Here is a 20,651-nt window from a genome sequence, read left to right on the forward strand (position 1 = left end):
GTTATGGGGGCAGGGCACACAGGGCCACTGCAGTCTTATAAAGGGCTCATTTAGTTAGTGCAGGATCTGGCCCTGTCATCAGGCAGGAACAGGAGATTTTGATACCATTAAAGGGCAATAGATTCTCAGCGTTGCAAAGTTTTGCCTTGAGTACCAGCATTAGGCAAAATGGGAGGAAGGAAAGGAAATGAGCAGAGGATTTGCTGGGGAGAAAGGGCCTTCAAGGAAATGTAGCTCTCAAGTCCTATGCATGCGGGGAGGAGGTTTCCCCAACTGATCAGGGTGTCAGGTCATGGTAATATTTGAAACAAGCGCCACCCATGTTGTGTTGCAACACTCTTGTATGCAGGGTTATAGCCACGTGGACACAATGCATCTTCACTCCGAGCCTTCCTAATCATTTGCAACACTTCAACTTTAGCTCGTTATCCTTGAATAAGGAGGTGTTTTTCTTAATCTAGTACTGGCCTAACTAATAATAGTATTAGTAGTAGTAGTAGTAGTAGTAACAACAACAACAACAACAACAACAACAACAACAACAACAACTTTATTGTCATTGTACAACCTGGGTACAATGAAATTAAATGAGCCCCCCCAAACACTCAATCTCTTATCGAACAACACACCACCTCGCAAGTCAATTTTGCTATGTTATTTATCGTTCAACAGCCTAACAGCCCACGGATAGAAGCTATTTTTTAGCCTGTTGGTATGGCTGATTATACTTCTATATCTCCTGCCTGAGGGTAGAAGATTAAAGAGGAGCTGGCTGGGATGTGAGTCATCCCTGAGAATTTTTCTCGCTCTCCTAAGGCAACAATCCCTTGCGATATCATCTAGCGGGCTCAGGGGACAGCCCATGATATTATGTGCTGTATGCACCACCCTCTGTAGAGACTTTCTGTCTGTGGCTGTCAGGCCAGCATACCACCCTGTGATACAATATGAAAGGACACTTTCTATTGTGGACCAGTAGAAGGAGGTCATCAGTTGCTGTTTAACATTATTCTTTCACAAGACCCTGAAGAGATGGATTCTCTGTTGGGCCTTTCTGACCACCTGAGTTATGTTGATTTTGCAAGTGAGGTCCTCACTAAGGTAACTCCCAGGAATTTAAAGGAGGAGACTCTCTCCACACAGCCCCCCCCCCCCCGATATACAATGGGGCTGGTTCCCCTCTCTTCCTCCAGAAGTCCAACACCATCTCCTTTGTTTTACTAATATTTAGGTGCAAGTTATTCTCTAAGCACCATGTAGATACTTTTTGAACCACCCCCCTAGCCTATACAAGTTGCTGATACAGATAGGGACCTGGGGGTTCTGAGGTCTGGTTTCTTCCATACGTTTCTCCCCATGCACTCGGATCAACACCACTGCTCCTTCAACAAGTTTGTGCCACCATCTGAGGTGTGGCATGAATACAGTCGGCAGGGCTTTTTCATCCGAGTGGGAATAGGGCTTCATGTACAAAGCACCCTTCAGGTATAGGTTGAAGTGTCTGAACACTGGCTCTTCCCTGACAGCAAAAGCCTTAGAAGGGAGCAAATATGTGTTCAGACAACCTCTGCCATTTCTTATAATTTCTGTGTGCTCATTCACCCATAATGGTCTTAAGTATTTGTACAGTATGCTGTCCTGATCACTGCGTACACCAACACTTTCCAATCATTTTCTAATTCCAATGGCGTATTTTAATAATCCCAATTGTGGTGCTGATAGCTCCAGCTGGCTGGTTGTCTATGTGATTTGCTTCATGAACACTGAATAAATTGTGAGAAGATTCTTCCACTTCTGGAGCTCAGCTGCCTTGCCACTTGAACCTATGTGCGGAAGAAGACTGCGGTCAGTGAGGTTCTCAATTAATCATTTGATGATTGGAGCCTGCAGGACAAGCTTTGAGATCATTTCCAGGAGAGGGGAGGTTGTGAGTCTTGTAAACTACTACTGCCTAAAAAAAAAAAAAAACCTTAGGAGGGAAACACTATAAATTGTATTCTTTACAGCTGCGTGTAGTCTATGAGGACATTGTAAAAGCCTTCAGAGCATTTGATGTTGGACGGAGTGGATTTGTTACTCTGGAATATTTAAAATCAGTCCTTAGTACCTTTATATTTCCAATACAAAGTGATGTTTTTCAAGAGCTAATGAACAGGTAAGTGTTACGCTGTTTTTCCTTTAGATATATTCTACCAACACAGCCCTATTTCATCCTTTTGACATGTTGTTTTCATAATGCTGCTTGCTTGATCTGGTCATGTATTTCATAGATTTTGCTGTGTAGAACCTGAGCTCCAGTTTGCAGGACCTTCCATGGTTGGCTATCCCTGCCAAATCAGTAGAACAGTAAATGCTCCTAATTAGTTAACTCCATCCAGTTATTTATGGCATTTTGACATTACTGAAGAAAGGAGCTTGATGAACCAGAATGGGATTTTCATAGCATCCCAGAATTAAAGAGTTGGAAGGGACCCCGAGGGTCATCTAGTCCAACCCCCTGCAATGCAGGAATCTCAACAAGCCGTCCCCAATCCAATTTGAAACCCTTCTTAGCTTTGCAAATGTGCTAGCAGTTTTACTGCTGCACCACTAGGAGGGGTTTATCTTATAAGCCATTTTGAGGGCTTCACTGAGGCTATAAGTCTTTACATATACATTTGTGTGTGTGTGTGTGTAAAAATAATATATCACTGCTATTTGGAAATACAAACATGAAACAAATGAAATAAAATAGTAAGACAGAATGTGTCCATTTGGATGGAATTCTAGTGAAATTGAATTCTGTGAAGTAGAAGAAAAGAATGAGCTGTGAAAATCAGTTCACAATTCATTATGTGCTCCTTTGAAGTTTAAATGCCTCACTGCTAATAAACATTTCATACTAGTGTGTGCTGAGGGAGAGTCTGAGTCTGCCATGACCTTATTACATTGCACATTCACCAAATAAATCATAAATGACTTGGAGTAATTCACTACCAACTGTAGTGAGGATCAATTACTTCTTTGCTGAAGATATTGCTGCTACTGTTCTGTCACTTCAATTTTTTTGCCCTTAAATGCATCCACATAATTGTGACAATCTCTGCTTACAGTTTTCCAGGGGGAACCTTTTCTCCTTCTAAGCATGGGAAAACACCGTGTCATTTTAATGATGCTATAAACAGAGGTGTCCTAGTCTGCAACTGATATTTCAGGTGATATTGCTCAGATAATGCAATTCCAAAGCTGTGAATTCAGTGACAAAGACCATCCTCTGGTTTTTTCAAGAATAAAAGTTAATCCTGTTGAAAAGATTTATAATGAATTTTGCCCTCTGCTCTGAGGGTGCTCAACATATTGGGACCCTGCTTTTAAATATTTCTCCTGTTTTACATAAGGTGGTAGGGAAACATTTGTAATATTTATTACATGAATGTAATATTTATGCATGAACGTTTTATGGATGTCTCTTTTTTAGACATTTTAATGGTATAAAATCTTGAATTGTATATGATCAGCTCATGTTCTGCTGGAGAATATTTCTTGGAATGGTTTTGATTACCATGTAAAGGTCTCCCTTGCCCATTGCCTCTCCTTAATTTTGCCACTGAGGCCTACTTACCCTTGATTTCTGAAATGAAATAATCATGGAAAAGAGAGCAAACACTACAGCAAATAAAACTTTTTTGCGGTTCACAGGCCACATCCACCTAAAGTTGATTGCCATTTGTTTAGCCATAAGTATATTAATGTAAGTCCATGTTTGTCACCAGACCCTCACAGCTCTCAGGCCTAGAGCGTTTCATCCCTGGTGGCAGGTGTCCATAAAATACAGGGATTCTGTTGGTGTACTATCCACCAAAGCTGCCCAAATGTCTTTTAACTTGAGCTGGTAGAGGTAGTCTCAGAGTATCCTGAGCTTATTGGTCCTCTCTATTAGAGCGAGTGGTCCCAGCCACCAAAGTTACGAATCCACACTTTAAAATATGTTTTGGACCAAATAACTATAACAACTCCTGAGCGATTGAGGACTTTGGGGGGCAAGGTGCTTGAGTGGCTGCACAATTTCTGACCCCAGGTGACGGAACAAATTCTCTAACCCCATTTCAACCTACTGCTTGGTTGCCTTGTTGGACGTGAGAAGGGTGAGTGATGGGGTAGTACAATGCTGTTGGTTCTCCTAGATCTCAAACATGGTATCTTCTAGATTGCCTGCCTGGGATGAAAATAAAGGTAAAGGTAAAGGGACCCCTGACAATTAAGTCCAGTTGCAAATGACTCTGGGGTTGCGGCGCTCATATCGCTTTACAGGCCGAGGGAGTCGGCGCTTGTCCACTTCCGCAGACAGTTTTTCTGGGTCATGTGGCCAGCATGACTAAGCCGCTTCTGGCAAAAACTTATTTATCTACTTGCACTTTGACGTGCTTTCGAACTGCTAGGTGGGCAGGAGCTGGGACTGAACAATGGGAGCTCAACCCATCACGGGGATTCGAACCACTGACCTTTCGATTGGCAAGCCCAAGGGTACAGTGGTTTAACCCACAGTGCCACCTGCGTCCCCTAGGGATGAAAATAAGGAGGTATCCTATTTGCCCTATTTGTGCTTCTGTTGCTCCCTAGTAGGAAGGTGGTCCTGCTTGAGTTTGGTACCATGGTATTCCAAAGGGTACTATCTTATCTTCTGTACTATTCAATGCCTACATGAAACTACTGGGTGAAGTTGTCTGTGATGTTTTACATCAGAATCAGAAGGTTAGAGGTGATGAACCGGAGCCCAGGCTAATAAATGGAAACTTACTCCAGGTAGCTGAAGCTACTGTTAGTTGATAGTTTTGGAGATATCACTGATTCTGGACTGTGTTGCTCTTTCCTCCTTAAAGAACAGTTTCATAGCTTGAGTTGCTGTTAGATCCAGCTTATATTTTGGATGCCAAGGTGCCATTCATGCAAAGAAGAGCTATTCGTCAGCATAGACTGGTATAGCAACTGTAGCCCTTGCTAAAACAAGATAACCTTGTTCAGCTATCAAAAGTTCGCATTCATATGTTTGTTGATAGCAACTGCATTGTCAGTGAAGTTGCCACCACAGATCAAACAAAACGGAACTTTTCATATTGCTGACCAATGCCTTGAACACAGTGGTTTTCAGCTAAGGCAGCATGCAATATGCAAACTAATAGTAGTTCTTCTTTTCACAGTGAAGTAGCAAAACCTATTCTGCTGCCTGAGGGCCCCACCATCACATAGGACAATGTAGACTCAGATGACAGATTCTGTCCAGATTCATAACTCAGTTTTGATAATTTTCATGTAACCTTATTGATATAATACAATTTTTAAACATGAGTGCATTTTTTTAAAAAATTTACCAGGTTTGGAATAAAAATTTCCAAAAATATGGCATGGGAGAAATTTCTAGACAGGTTTCAAGACCCCATGACATTTGATACAAGCCTGGCAGCTCCTACGAGGAAACACCACAGGTAAGAGAGTGGTTCCATTTGTTGCTCTTAGCCCACGGTTCTGCTGCGGTACCAACCTTGTGTTTGCCGCGGACGATACACTTGAAAACAGGCCACAGCAAATCCTGGCTCCATCACAAGCATAACTGTGATACTTGTGTTCATTCTATTAAATATTTTAGACATACAGTGGTGCCCCGCAAGACGAACGCCTCGCAAGACGGAAAACTCGCTAGACGAAAGAGTTTTCCGTTTTGGAGGTGCTTCGCAAAACGAATTTCCTATGGGCTTGCTTCACAAGATGAAAATGTCTTGCGAGTTCCTGCGGTTCCCCCCCCCCTTTTTCTAAGCCGCTTATCCGCTAAGCCGCTAAAAGCCACTAAAAGCCACTAAAAGCCGCTAAAAGCCGCTAAGCCGCTAATCTGCTAAGCCGTCAATGGGCTTGCTTCACAAGACGAAAAAACCGCTAGACGAAGAGAATCGTGGAACAGATTCTTTTCGTCTTGCGAGGCACCACTGTATAAGGTAAAGGTAAAGGTAAAGAGACCCCTGACCATTAGGTCCAGTTGTGGCCGACTCTGGGGTTGCGGCGCTCATCTTGCTTTATTGGCCAAGGGAGCCGGCGTACAGCATGACTAAACCACTTCTAGTGAACCAGAGCAGTGCACGGAAATGCAGTTTACCTTCCCACCAGAGTGGTACCTATTTATCTATTTGCACTTTGATGTGCTTTTGAACTGCTAGGTTGGCAGGAGCAGGGACCGAGCAACGGGAGCTCACCCCGTTGCGGGGATTCGAACCGCCAACCTTCTGATCGGCAAGTCCTAGGCTCCGTGGTTTAACCCACAGCGCCACCCACGTTCCTATTTTAGACATACATAACACTTAAAACTTCATAGGAGGTGTTTACCCATGTCTCAAGAAGTCCAAGAAATAATTTGAAACCTTGTTCTTCAAATAATTTGCTGCAGTGGTTTTAAGACTTTCTGCTATCACTGGCTTGTTTACCCCCATGTTTTTATGGAATCCCTGTGCCTGTTTAGGATTGTGGGTCCTCTCTTACTTTGTGTGAACTGGTAGTGTGATCTGGAAAACACTCAACACTCTCCTGCATCTGCCTATTGCAGGGAAATATCAGCAAAGGTTGATCCTAATCAAGTTGTCCTACAGGAATCTTCTCCAATGTTGTGCCCACCCCCAAGATGTTTTGGACACTAACTTTCATCAGCCCCAGCCATCATAGTCATGTTAAAGGGGAATGTGCCCACCATTACTGATCTTTCATTGAGGAACCCCTAGTAAGCTTCTCAAGAACCTCACACAGTTTGAAAACCACTGCTATGGTTGTCACCCGGAGGCTGAGTTTTGGAGACCCTGTTCTTAGCTTTCATGCAATTGCATAAGCTTACTGTAGACATTAAATATATTTAGTTATTTATATGACATTTTTTTCACAGCTGTGACCAAAGTAGTCCACAGCAAGCTATCATCTTACGATAAAAATACATAACATTTGAAAAACAGCTTGTTATATAAACCATACATACATACAGAACATACATTACATTTGAACAAGGGAACAAAAACGATTCACTATACTTAGGATAAATCCAGTATTATTATATAATGATCTAGACTTAATGCATAAGAAGTAGAGAACAAAAGTAACAAGCCAATAAAGAAATAAAAATAAAACTTATTCATGATTAGACAAACCTATCATGTGACTACATTTGGGAATACTGTCACCTCAAAAAGGATGTAGCAGGGCTGGCAAAGCTTCAGAAAAGGGCAACCAAAATGATCCAGGGGATAGAGAAACTGCCCCGTGGGGGGAGGTTGCAGCATTTGGGGGCTTTAGTGTAGAAAAAAGGCAGATAAGAAGCAACATGATAAAAGTGTATAAAATTCTGATCTGTATGGAGAGAATCAATAGAGAAAAGTTTTTTCCTCACTCTTTCATAACACTAGAATTTGTGGACTCCCAACAAAGCTGAGTGTTGGACAATTCAGGACAGACAAGAATGTCTTCACACAGCCCTGTCCTGGCTCCCACTCTCAGTCACAGCACTTGGACTCCTGGCTCAATGGTACCCGAAAGCATTATTCCACTGCACTGTCTAGATATAGATCAAGATACTGGTTACAGTGATGGCCAAACTTGGCCCTCTAGCTGTTTCTGGACTACAATTCCCATCATCCCTAGCTAACAGGACCAGTGGTCAGGGATGATTGGAATTGTAGTCCCAAGTTAGAAGTTCAAAGCAGAGCTTTAAGATACATGGCTACCTAAGACATCGTCTCAACACCTAACATGCCTCCTTTGTTCTCATTTTGAGGAGTGAATTCAAGTCGCTGTCTTCTTCTTACAGAATAAGAAAATTGGACCAAGATGTATCGAGTGACCGCATTCTCTTGAAGCTGCATGGACATATTCAAGATGCTTATTTATCTCTGAAGAAGGCCTTCCTTATGCTGGACAGAGTGAGAGCGGTTGCTTATGAATGCTACCTATCTTTTCTTTGCTTCCCCCTGGGAGGCCCTTCATATATCTTTAATTTTCATCTCAAGATTTTAGCTGCACCAGGTTTGCCTCACAGTGATGCATTATTATGTGTAATAATAACCCATGCAGCAGTAGGCCCATAGAAATTCTGGGAGACCCTAGGCCCAAGCTATCGGAAAGATCATTTCCCCTCATATGAACCAGTCCAGGTTCTGAGACCTTCAGGAGAGGCCCTTTTCTTGGCCCGGCCTCCCTCTCAGGCACACATGGCGGGGACCCAGATTCTTTAAGGCCCTCCTTGGAGAAGCCAGACTGACCGCCTCCTTGTCCTATGCCAGCTGGTGAAGACCTTCTTGTTCCAACAGGCTTTTGGGAACTGAGGGCTTGTAATGAAAGGGCTGGGTGTGCTGTTTTCATTGTAATTATCTGTATAATTTTAATATACCATTCATATCTCCAGCTCTAGCTATATCTGTATATTAATGTCTAATTGTTTTTTAATAATTCCCCCTGCCCTGTGAATTTCACGGTTCTTATTTCACCTGTAAGCCACTTTGAGTCCCTGTCAGGAAGTAAGGTGGGGTATAAATAAATTTATACTACTAATAAGCCTAGACCGAGAGGGGTCCTCACACTTCAGTGTGAAACAGCAAGAACCAAAGCACAGGTGGTCTCATATGCTACATTTAAAGTTGTCTTATTTTTGTTAAATAATTTTCATTACATAGAACTTAATCATAGAATCACAGAGTCATAGAATTGTGGAGTTGGAAGGGACCCAAGGGTCATCTAGTCCAACCCTCTGCAATGCGGGAATCTCAACTAGATCATACATGGCCGGTGGTCATCCAACCTTGGCTTAAAAAGCTCCAAGGAAGGAGAGTCCTCCCCCTCCCCAGACAGAGTCTCCATTCTAGAATGTAGCCATCAGCCAGATCACTGGAAGTTAGAAACAGATTTTTGAAGAGCTGGTGTAATTTTCTTTACATGTCTGTGAATAAAAAGACTTCAGACTTACTTTTTTAAAAGTCAAGCTGGAAATTCACAGGGGGCACTTTTCAGTGCTTTTTGGATAGGTTGACTCTTTGGGATCAGGTGAAAAACTTTCAGGTAGGGAAATGAAAGTGTGTCGGTGGGTTGTGGTTACTTATATTTCAACAAGTTGACTGAGGATTTGTGCTTTGTTTTTGCTTTTTTACAAACTTGACGTACTATTCCCAGATACATTCTTGGGGGAGGGAGATGGCTGCCGCTTCCTTCCCAGGGCCATACTGGTCCACATTTTAAAAGGGCACCCTACCCAGGATTCAGAGTATAGCCCAGCCTGTATTCGGTATTCAAAGTGATTCTGCTTTTGTTAAAGAGAGTGTTAAAGGGGGTGTTAAATCCTTGGACACCTTGTCAAAATATTAGGGCCTCCTGCTACCTTTGAAGTGTTGCAGCTCCCCAAAAAAGTCGGTGTTGCTGTCCCCCCCCCACCTCCATTCATGGGAGAGGAATGGTCTCACAAAGGGGTTTCTGTGTGAATTTTACCCAGCCCTGTTTGAAATATCCGGGGACAGTTCCAATTCAAGATTCGACTTGCTCTCCATTATCCTCTATCATTTCCCCAATTTCCTGTTCGTTGAGTAAACATAGTTTATCCCACAGATTTGTTTTGATCTGACTTAGGTAGATTAGTGTGTTTGAAATCTGAAGCATTTGAAAGTTTGTGTTAGAGAATGGAGAACTGAGCTGAAAGCTTGGAGACCATACTGTCCACACACAGACACGCCTGACAGCATTTCCCCATTAACACATTCACCATGTGATTCCCCATTGGCGAGGATAACCCAGAGATAACTCTCTAGGAAACGGTGTCCTTACTCTGAATTAGGATAGGCACACAAATAGAGTTCAAGGGGCTTTTGTGTAAGGTGTAACTAGAAGCAGGATTGCAAGTTTACAGTTTAAACCACACACCTAGTGATTGGTACGGCATTTCATAGTGCATGTTATGCCAAGTCTGGCCAGTGCAATTTGAGGGGAAATGCATGTGGAGGTAGCACAAAAACAGAGGCTGCTAGATACAACTTTGTATCTTAAAAATTGTGTGAGTGATATCTTTGGATTTGCTAAGCAAATAATAAACTAGAGAGCAAATTAAAGCTTTCATAGTCTGGATGGCAGCAACTAAATGAGCGGTAGGCATATCTTCAAAATTCCTAGTGGCATGTTTATTACAGATTTGTATATAAACGCTAGATTGCAATTCTTGACTTACATAGCAATTTCTGTCTCTTTTTGCACCAGCTCTGGCGACATCAATTGTGCACTAAATCCCTCACAAAAGAGAGAATTCTCCTAACAATTTACAAAGTAGAACTCGCAGTTTCACATACCACAGTGGATAATGCATAGTAGATTAAGCCCCTCATTCAAGCAAGAGATTAAAATCCCACTGAAATTGCAGAGAGCTAAAGGCTTTAATGAAGAAAATTATTTGGAGACAAGAGATATCTGAGATAAAAGAAAATGTTGGCTGCAGGAAATTTAGGGTTTGCTCATGCTAGCTGGTGGTCCTTCACACAGAGCTAGTCCGCACTGCAGATTGCAGCAGAGATGCAAACAGCCCCAAGGTGGAGGCGTCAGTTCACGTAAATGTTGACAGCATGAACACTCTCTGTCCACAAACCTAGTGACCCCCTCTTAAGGCAGTCCTGTGCATATGTGTGTCTCAGTGGGGAAGCTGTCTCTGGCTAGTGTGAACCACTTTCCGGTTCAGGTGTTATAGTTCAAAGGTGAAGTCTGTAAGGCTATATTATATTTCTCAGGAAGTCATCTAGCCAGTACATCTTTTTGATTTCTAGGCAAGTGTAGAAGTTCAGAGGAAGCAATTGGCTGCTGCAGCCGCATTAGTGTCAGAGATCAACCTCATACTTGCCAAATCAGGCATAGGCAAACTTGGCCCTCCAGATGTTTTGAAACTACAACTCCCATCATCCCTGACCACTGGTCCTGTTAGCTAGGGATGATGGGAGCTGTAGTCCCAAAACATCTGGAGGGCCACGTTTGCCTATGCCTGTTCTAGATTCACTCTAGCATAAATGGTTGCTGACGAGCATCCTAATAGTCAGATTTTGGCAAAGCCCAGAAACTTACTTCAAACATTCAGAGTCTGTGACTTTGTATTAATTGGGACTTTGAACACAGTACCAGAAAAGTGCAGTTTGAGATTTCGGAAACAATACTGGTTTGGTGTGCCCTGCCAAGCAAAGCTGAGTGGTCCAAACAAATGGCTCAGTTCTTACCTAAAAGCTGGTTTCCTGTTGAGTGCAGCTATTGTCCACCCAGCTGAGTACAATGGCTCTCCAAAGTTTCAGAAAGGGAGTCCTTACCCAAGCCTACCTGGAGACAGAAGGGTTTGCAAATAGGACCTTTTGCATGCAAAGCTACATCCCTCCTCCTTTTTTGTTGCTACTCCCAAAGCATAAACTGGGACACTTGGCCCCTTTAGGACTAAAACATCGGCAGCTGGCTTTCACAAGGAAGCGCAGCATTTCCCCCAAGGCTGCCACAGGTAGAGGTGGATGGTCTCTTTTATAGCTTAGAGTCTGGAACGAGGCTGAGGAACGTGGCTTGATGGACTGAGTGAAATAGCCCTTCCATTCCTCACCTGTTCATGAGATGGTGGATATTTCCACACATCACTTCCCTAACAGCGTAACTATTTTCCTCCTGCATAGGCTTCATCTCCAGAACTAATGCAGTAACACCAGCCTCTGTGGGAAATGGTTTTAAAGCACAGGAATGGTTTAGAACCACTGGTTAGAAAATAAATATATTAAAACTTAACTATGAATAAATTTGTTTGCTGTATTATTACAGTCACTTTGGCTCTCTGTAGGAAAGAAAAACCAAACGTGAAGTGGTTTATCAAGTACTAGCATTGTTCCAATCATCTCAATGGAGCAGGGGAGGGAAAATAGCCACCGGGAGAGTAGTGTTGGAGCCACAACTGGGCAGAGACAATGAGATCAGTTTCCTCCCTGATTCCTACAAAGCAGAATTGTAGAGAGGGTAGGTGGGTGGGAATTCCATTTTCCTCCTTTCCCAGAAGCAGCACGAAAGGACTTGAAAGCATTTGTCTCCAGCTCTCTCCACCCTTGGTTGCATCACAGCATTTCCCTCACAGCTACACATGCGCCATGGTAGGCCTCCTGCCTCAGGGTCCCCCGTTTGCACTAGAAGGCCTTGGATCTAGAGGATGTGTAAACACAAATGCTCCACTTGAGGGGGAACCCTTAGCATCTCCTACACAGTCCCAGCCTGAGGATGTGACTCTCCCGCCTGTCTCAGAATCGGAAGAGGCCTTCCCTGCATTCTCTCCAGATCTGCAACCACACAGGAACATGCAACTGCAGAATAAGCTAAATGTTGCCACGGCTCTTACAGTAGGTCAGAGGTATAGGAAGCAAAGACCATGCCAGGATTATTAAGCCCTCTGATGACTCTGGTCCCTGGTTGAGAAAGCCTCTTCTCTCATTCAGCTGCCAGGACCCAGTGGGAGCTGGCCATGGTCCTGATCTGCTTGGCCCCTGATGGTCCTTTGCACATCCCTTGCAGGCTCCAAGCCCCAGCAGAACAGGATACCGGGCTAAGCACAGGGTGCAGGTGAACTGGCAACAGCAGCCTGCCTGTGCTTTCAGATGAAATAAAGGAGGAAGTCTGCCCATGATCAAGTTGCTTCATAGCCTGGCTGGCTACCGTATCACCAACCCTGCCCTGCCGTCTTCCTATTGCAGCCAGCCAGCTTGTCTTCCAAGCTGAGCACTGATGAGGAAAAAACAGGAGGAAGTTGTGATTAGGGGAATTGTATCTAAATGAGTGCACAGGCATTTTATGGTTCCCACGCCACCCTTGTACATGATTTCCTGTGCATTGTTATATACCCTTATTTCCATCAAGAGAGTTTTATGAAATTAACACCTCTAAACTGTCGGTGGTGCTTAATTTTTAAGAAGAAAGATGCTGGATTCAGCCCTAGGATTGAAAACAGATGCTGGGACTCACCCTATTGAGCCCCGGCACAAATTCAGTCCTGTCTGTTGGTCAGTTTTGACAAGCAATGTTATCAGTTGCTGAACATTCATTTCTCAGCATATTTTCACATTTCTTTATAGTGTGTTGTAGTTTTATCAATAGTAAGCTGTAGTGTAGCGTGCATGGCATCCATTTAGTGTACTTGTTCTATGTCTTCTTATTTGACTGGCCTATGACTGCATGATTTGCTCATCAAAAATATTTTCATTGGCCCATTGGGACTTGCTTTTGAGTAACTTGTCTAGGGTCATACTGTTAGATGATACCCTAGAATGTCTTCTGCATTGCCCTAGCAAGATCCCATGTACACACTTTGAGAAAAATGCAATGATAAGAATATTAAGAGCAAGAAATAGTGTGATTTTTTATATATATATAAAAAAAATCAGCCTAGAAACACTGGCATTCAGGCATATATATTTCAAGTGGTATTGGCCAGCAAAAGGTAGAATAGTCACTTATTTAGAGATTAGTGACTTTTCAATCAGTTCCAAATGTGGACAGAAGCATAAAACTATCCATTTAAAGCAACAGTAAAACAAAAATTAAACCAGAATAAAGACTCCTAAATACAGTACAGGAGAATTTAAGAGGTTAATGTCACTGCCCAGTAAAATAGGACTAAATTCTCTTTTATACATTCTGCACCTTTCCAGAATCAGGATGGAAAAATTACAAGAAATGAGCTCCGTCGCATTTTGGATTGCATCATGTTCCGAATAAGTGATGATGATTTTCAAGAACTAACCAAGATCATTGACCCAGAACACACTGGGCAGCTCAGCTACAATAAATTTTTAAATCTGTTTGAAGAAAAGGAATCTCTAGTAAGCAATTCTTATCAGTCAATCAATCATTTATTTATTGTGTTTGATTAAAAGCCATTACAAATGCAATTACAGATTGAGCATTTATTATCACTAGAACCTGTGTATGAGAATAAGAGAGAGAGAGATTCAAACAAGTTTCAGTAGAATGTTGTGCTTTGAATATAGCTAAATTATTGAAAAGAAATCTGGTTTTAATGGAAGTTAAAGTTGTTTCAAATGCTTGTTCCTGAATTGTTATTTGCTTCTAAAGCAGTTAACATATTCCTACTGTTTAACACTTCTAAGACTGAGTCTCATGAAGCCTGAGCTGGATAAACAAAGGCTGTAGCACATGGCAGATTTTCACCTTGCTCCTTGGTGGTGGCCAAGGAGCAAGGGGAACAGCAGAGGCAGTCATTTGCCTAAGTCTGGCAGAGGAGTCAGTGCACCAAAGCACCACCATTTCTTTTGCAAGAACATTTAAGAAGATCAGATGCAGCGTGAGACAATTCTCAGTTTGCATACCCCACCTTGCAAATGCTTTGCTCCAACACTTCCTAAACCAAGGAGGCAGCTGCAGTGCTCCCCCCCCCCTTTAAAATAGCTGATCCTGGAGAATGGAAGTGTGGCAGGGAGCCCATCTCCTGAACAAGGCTTCCAACAACATGAGGTACCTTTGGTCTGGGTTCTGCACTGGCTCCCCAATGCTTTCAGACTCAAATCACTGCAGTAGTTTTCACTTCTAATGCCCTGACGCACATCTTATAAAGCTCTAAGTATTGTCCTTTAGACAGAGCAATCCTATACCCAAGAAGCTGGTGTAAAGCAAGCCAGCATAAAGTGGTATTCCAGATCCTGACTCCATTCAGGAGTGGGGCTGTTGCTGACTGAGCCATTCTAAGCCCAGCAGAAGGAAAAACCCCTCTCCTCCTCACCCGCCTCCCCAAAATTTCTTCTAAAGTGTTGGGACAGTGTACAAGATCAGGAGAAGGAGGATAGCTCCATCTGTCAAGAAGAAAGGCTTGCACTGATTGAAAAATCATAGTAGTATGGTGTTGAATTCCTTCCCTTTGTTTCCATAACTGTTTTTAAAGGATGCAATCTGGTTCATAGGTGCCAGCTCCCTGGGCGCCCAAGCACCCTCAAAATTCCCCATGAAGGGGCCGGGCACCCACAAATTTCAGTGCCAGGGCAATGCATGCTGCATGGCATTCATGGTCATGGGACCAAGTTGGAACTCCTGATTCGATGCATTTGCCTGGGAGCCTTTCTTCAGTTCTTGAGCTGAATGCTGGTTTGGCTGAGAGCCTCTGCACACTTTCTGGGCCAGTCATCTGCCACACAGTTCTGCGTGTGCATCCCAAAACAGCAAGTGGTTGTGCAGCTGCGTAGGGAGTTACAACCTGGCACATATTCCTGAGTGCTTCATGGAAACTCAGGCTCCCATTATCCACATTTTCTGCGTGAGCACAGCAGGTGGGAGGGGGCACCAGAGGCCAATCGTAGAATCATGGCATTATTTCATTCATTTTTTGTATCCCCGTGGTCTTTTCTTTTTCCTAGTATATTACAAAATGTATTACTTACTACTTAATTTTCAAACGCAAAAATCTGTTGCCTTTGCTCTTGTGCTGCATTTAGGAAATAGTATGGTGGAAAGGTTGTAATTCAAGTGCTTTTTTACCCAATTAGACAGATTCAAAAATGATTAATGGGTCAAAGAAGGCAAAAAAGCCAACTTCTCTCCTTGAAGCGTGGCACATTGTAAGTAACACAAAGTTTTTTGAACAGTAAATCAAGATTTTCCAAGTACTTAAATGCAGAATTATCTATTCAACCGTTTGTAAATATTTGAATTTCCTCATCAAAATGGTTGCATATTAGGCAGAAGATGTCCTAACTGAGCAGATCAAAGGGTACTGGAATGAATTCAGCAAAGCTTTGCAGGCATTTGATCCTCGAAATAACGGCATTATCAGCAGAAATAATTTCCGAAAAGTCCTTCTCCTCTACTGTCCCTCGTTAACTGACGACCATTTTATCGCGTAAGTTGTTGGTTTGCTTTTCATTTTCCATTTTAATCTTAGCTCTGAAACTCCTTCTTAGGCAGTTGAATTTCTTGGCTTCTCGATGTCATGTGCACACTTGAAAAAAACAGAGCTTTATCTAGCCTGAGCATAGGTGCAGCACTCATGCACAAAGCTTTCCCACAGGACTCAGTAAAGCCCTGTTTGGAAGGGACAAATCTCATCCAAGACTAAAATTAGGTGTTCGTTGATTTTCCCAATGTAGTCAATTACAGAAAACAAGACAAGATGAGCCTCTGTCCAGGGGAAGCTTAATGTCAGTCTGAGCAAAGGCCGTCCCCTGTCCAAGCCATTGAAGGAGACTTCAAGGTGACACCTTTTCTGCAGATAGCCATACCACACAGTCCCCACCACCTTGCTTGAGTTTGTGTTCTGACCTTCTTGGCCATTTGGCTGATGCATTAGCTTAGATTGATGCAAATGTTGCATGTAGTAGAAACGCTTATGATATTGATGCATCCTCACATTGTCCCTGGAACTTTTTGGTTCTTGCTGTTGGGCTCCAGTGGAGCATTTGTAGCCATCCATCCATCCATCCATGTCTGAGTTGCCACAGGCATTATGTCATTTCAGTGAACTGTGCACTTTGCTCTTGATGGGCAGCTAACTGAACCACACGTCATCCAGTGCTCCTCTCATCAGAGGTGATCTCCTAGGTTAGCCCTATGGTTAACCCTACAGTTGGCCTCGGAATTGTGAACTGATCACCACTTAAAATTCTTACTTGAAAGCAAAGAGCGAGAGAAAGGGAAAGAGAAAGAGACTGAGGTAGCAAAGATAACAGACTGGCTGCAACTGGTAAGCGTGTGCAGGACTTTTGAACAATAAAAATAATTATCAGACAAAGCACTAACAGTTGCCCAAACGAGTCTCAGCATCCGATCACAATCAATTGCTTTCAGCATTGCTACCAAAATAGGATTAATTTGTGTGTGGGCACTTTATGAAAAAAAAAAAGCTCTGATGTGTGTTTTGCTCTTTTTGCTGTTCTATCTCCAGTTTTTGGGTTTGTTTGTTTTTTGTTAATTCCTCACCTGTCTGTCGCTGTTTTGAGCTGTATGTTGATAGCTTTAATCTCATCCAGAGCCGGCCTACCTGCTCCATCTGTTTATCTCAGTCTTTGGCACAAATACGACAAAGGAGGGGGTGTGAGAGTCATAAAAATGTTACCTTTAATGACACTGGAGCCACAATTTACCTCACTGAGTCATTTTCTATTGACTTGAGTGGCTACAAGTTGAGCGTAAAGATTCACTTCTACCCAGGGCTCAGCTCTCTCTCTCTCTGACATATAGCCAGGAAACTAAGCTTTACACTCTTTAGTTAGGGTCAAACTAGATTATTGATGCGGGTGGCGCTGTGGGTTAAACCACAGAGCCTAGGACTTGCTGATCAGAAGGTTGGCGGTTCGAATCCCTGTGACGGGGTGAGCTCCTGTTGCTCGGTCCCTGCTCCTGCAGTTCGAAAGCACAAAATGCAAGTAGATAAATAGGTACCGCTCCAGCAGGAAGGTAAACGGCGTTTCTGTGTGCTGCTCTGGTTCGCCAGAAGCGGCTTAGTCATGCTAGCCACATGACCCGGAAGCTGTCTGCGGACAAACGCTGGCTCCCTCGGCCAATAAAGCGAGATGAGCACCGCAACCCCAGAGTCGGTCACGACTGGACCTAATGGTCAGGGGTCCCTTTACCTTTACCTTTAGATTATTGTTACTATTTATTTCATTTATCAATCACTTCCCTTAAAGCATCCCAAAGTGATTTGCGATATCATATAAAACAGGAGGAAGGTGAGAAGGATACTTGGAAGATGGGGGGTGGTCTTGGGAAGGCATGTGCCTTGGGAACTGAGGGGCTGGCAGGATGACTAATGTGGAGCTTGGAATTCTTCACTGAATTAGGCTTTCAAGAGTCCCCAAGATTTGTGAACCTGTGAACTTCAATGGCCTGCCTGGTACTTGTGTTCTACAAACTGTGGTATGCCTCTATAAGGGCAATAGTTAGGTTTTTGCCGAATTACGAATATTTTGGGCAGAGAAAAGAAGGAGAGGTGAGAGTAGAAATGTTTTAGACAGGGACAAAGGACCAACCCAAACACAGAAACAATCCCTCTCTCATTCTTGAGTTCTCCCCCATACATTTCTCCATAATCATGTGGTGGTAGCAGACTGCTTTTGAAAAATTAAGGCTGATCTCCTTGGGAAGCGAAGAGGTAAAGCACAGTTCACATACTGCACTAAGTCGAAAACTAAACTGCCTCCAGACTATCCACAAGGTGTCAAATTTTGGTTACAGCTCATGGTTAGTCTAGAGAGAGCTTAATCAGGAGCCTGGATTCAGACAACACACCCAGCCAAACCTTGGCTTAGTTCAGTGCAGTGCAGCAGCAAAAAAGGCTCTTTCTTGGGAGCTTTCGTATTTGGGCTAGGTCATAGTGTGACATGCAAACCAGGTCATTGTCAGCAAGATACATATGATGTATCCATTGCAGGATTGGACAGCATGACAAGTTCTGCTGGTTGGGTGTTTTAGCTTTAAACTCTGGACCTGGTTCCAGACTTTCTGCTGCCTTCTAGTTTAAGCAATTTGACAAATAGCCTAATAGGAATGTAGTTGGAGCTTATCCATTATTGGTTATGGAACTGTAGAATCACAGAGTTGGAAGAGACCCTGAGGAACATCTAATCTAACCCCCTGCAATGCAGGAATAGGCATTTGTCTGTTACTGGGGATCGAACCTGCAACCTTGGGGTTCTCAGCACCGTGCTCTAACCAACTGAGCTATCCAGCTGCATTACTTGAATTTGTGATTCCTTCTCCTCCGTAGCTTTCAATGGCCCTGCTGCACATCATATATAGGTCTGGTGCCAGGTGCTGGGCACTTTAGGCACAAAAATATGATATCCTGTTTATTCAGGTAGTTAGCTAAAGCTCCGTATGTATATACGGACAAACATGCACACACACATCAATAAAATATATTGATGATTATGATTACTGGATGTGCCTAGGTTGTCTTTTAACTTCATAGCCAGTCTTTAATGTTGTTTGGCAGCAACTAAGTTAAACTATCAGGATTCAGAGAGAAGTGACTGACCAGCACATTCAAGAAAGTCTGTATTTCTGTCCGTCTGGATTTTAATTTGTGTGGCCTTTGTCAGTATTAATCAGATTACTCCATGGAACAGTGGATGGCAGTATTCATTTGCAAACACTGAACTGACAAGGGATTCCAGATCCACACTGCAACATTTTCACATAAGTCAAATTGACGTGACTCACTAAATACACTGAAATTGATTGTCATAGAATTGTAGAATTGTAGAGTTTTAAGGGACCCTGAGGGTCATCTAGTCCAACCCCCTGCAAACATGTGCAGGAGGTTTCATAACCAGACAGAGGGACTGAACGTTCGTTGAATCCTGTTTCAAAGGAAGATTTTTGGCAATGAGAACAAAGAACAAATATCTTTCTGACTTTTCACATGTCTAGACTCAACATTCTTACTGACTTGTAAATGGCACTTTTGTAAGGGGGACTTCTGTTTTAATTGGACTCCAATGTACCTTGTTCTTACAATGCTTCATTGTGAAGCTATCTTCAATTGTAATTCTGCTCACCTCTCAACTTCAATTTTTGCTTTTAAATGTAATAACCAAAGATATTTTTTTCTTACATAAAAACAAAATCTAAAGTTATTTTCTGACATAATTTTCAGAGCTGTAATAATATAAACAAAATTCAAACCATGTGGTGTTTATAGGATAGTTAAATAATTGCCAGTCTTGTGTTGAGCAAAATGCTGTTATCTGCTTTGATGCAGGCAGTAGTCTGGATCATTGTTTAAAATATTCACAATGTTTCTCTATCAACTAGATTTTAAGGTTAAAAACAAGCATTTATCCAAATTATAAGGCAATTAATTCAGACTCAGGAGACCATCCCAGATATAAAAAGTGCAACCCAATAAGTTATCCCTCGGTTTACTAAGGTGAGAATTGCCTCTCAAAGCAGAAGGAAAGAGTAGGGGCTATGGCATGGGTAGGCAAACTAAGGCCCAGGGGCCAGATCGGTTTCTCAATCCGGCCCGCGGATTTTTACATGAGTAGAATGTGTGCTTTTATTTAAAATGCATCTCTGGGTTATTTGTGGGGCATAGGAATTTGTTCATTCCTTCCCCCCAAATATAGTCCAGCCCACCACATGGTCTGAGGGCGGTGGACCGGCCCACAGCTGAAAAAGGTTGCTGACCCCTGGGCTATGGGTTGCTAGCACTGGCAATCATCTGAGCATCTTTTGACCTCCCATTATCTTAAGGAATAATAGTAATCTCAGTCTTAACTGCTAGTGTTTACCTATCTCTTCTGTTACAGATTAACCCTTCTTGGAACCTGACCAAAAGAACCCTAGGGAGCCACAGAGACGGACACTGAGAGAAAATGTTATGATCTAACTATTTTAAATATGTTTTCCCCAGATTATACCAGAAATATCAAGATGACACTTCAGAAGGGGTCCTGTACAGGATGCTCTTACATAGTTTAGGAGTTGCCGATTTGCCAAAAGAATTAACTGTTCTCGCTAGCATCCCTTCATCCCGGGGAAGTCAAAGAGAAGAAAAAAAGCAGGCAGACTTTTCAGAAAGGTACTGTGTACATGATTGCGAATGGAGACCGTTCACTGCCAAATACAGAGAAACACAGTATGTGAAACTCACCATGGGTGGGTTG

At 42.8% G+C, this 20,651-nt stretch overlaps 1 protein-coding gene across 3 annotated transcripts in view; it reads left to right on the forward strand.

The window, feature by feature from the left end:
* EFCAB6 (EF-hand calcium binding domain 6) overlaps positions 1–20,651 on the forward strand; it is a 107,152-nt gene that overhangs the window by 32,999 nt on the left and 53,502 nt on the right. For all 3 annotated transcript variants that reach the window (XM_081860935.1, XM_081860933.1, XM_081860934.1), the window contains exons 9-15: positions 2,007–2,155; positions 5,352–5,462; positions 7,814–7,925; positions 13,686–13,856; positions 15,531–15,602; positions 15,723–15,883; positions 20,399–20,566. In XM_081860935.1, coding sequence (XP_081717061.1) covers positions 2,007–2,155; positions 5,352–5,462; positions 7,814–7,925; positions 13,686–13,856; positions 15,531–15,602; positions 15,723–15,883; positions 20,399–20,566 — 944 coding nt within the window. The remainder of the gene's footprint in view (positions 1–2,006; positions 2,156–5,351; positions 5,463–7,813; positions 7,926–13,685; positions 13,857–15,530; positions 15,603–15,722; positions 15,884–20,398; positions 20,567–20,651) is intronic.

The sequence above is a fragment of the Podarcis erhardii genome (assembly GCF_964252035.2).
Source record: "Podarcis erhardii genome assembly, chromosome: 5".
Lineage (NCBI taxonomy): Eukaryota > Metazoa > Chordata > Lepidosauria > Squamata > Lacertidae > Podarcis > Podarcis erhardii.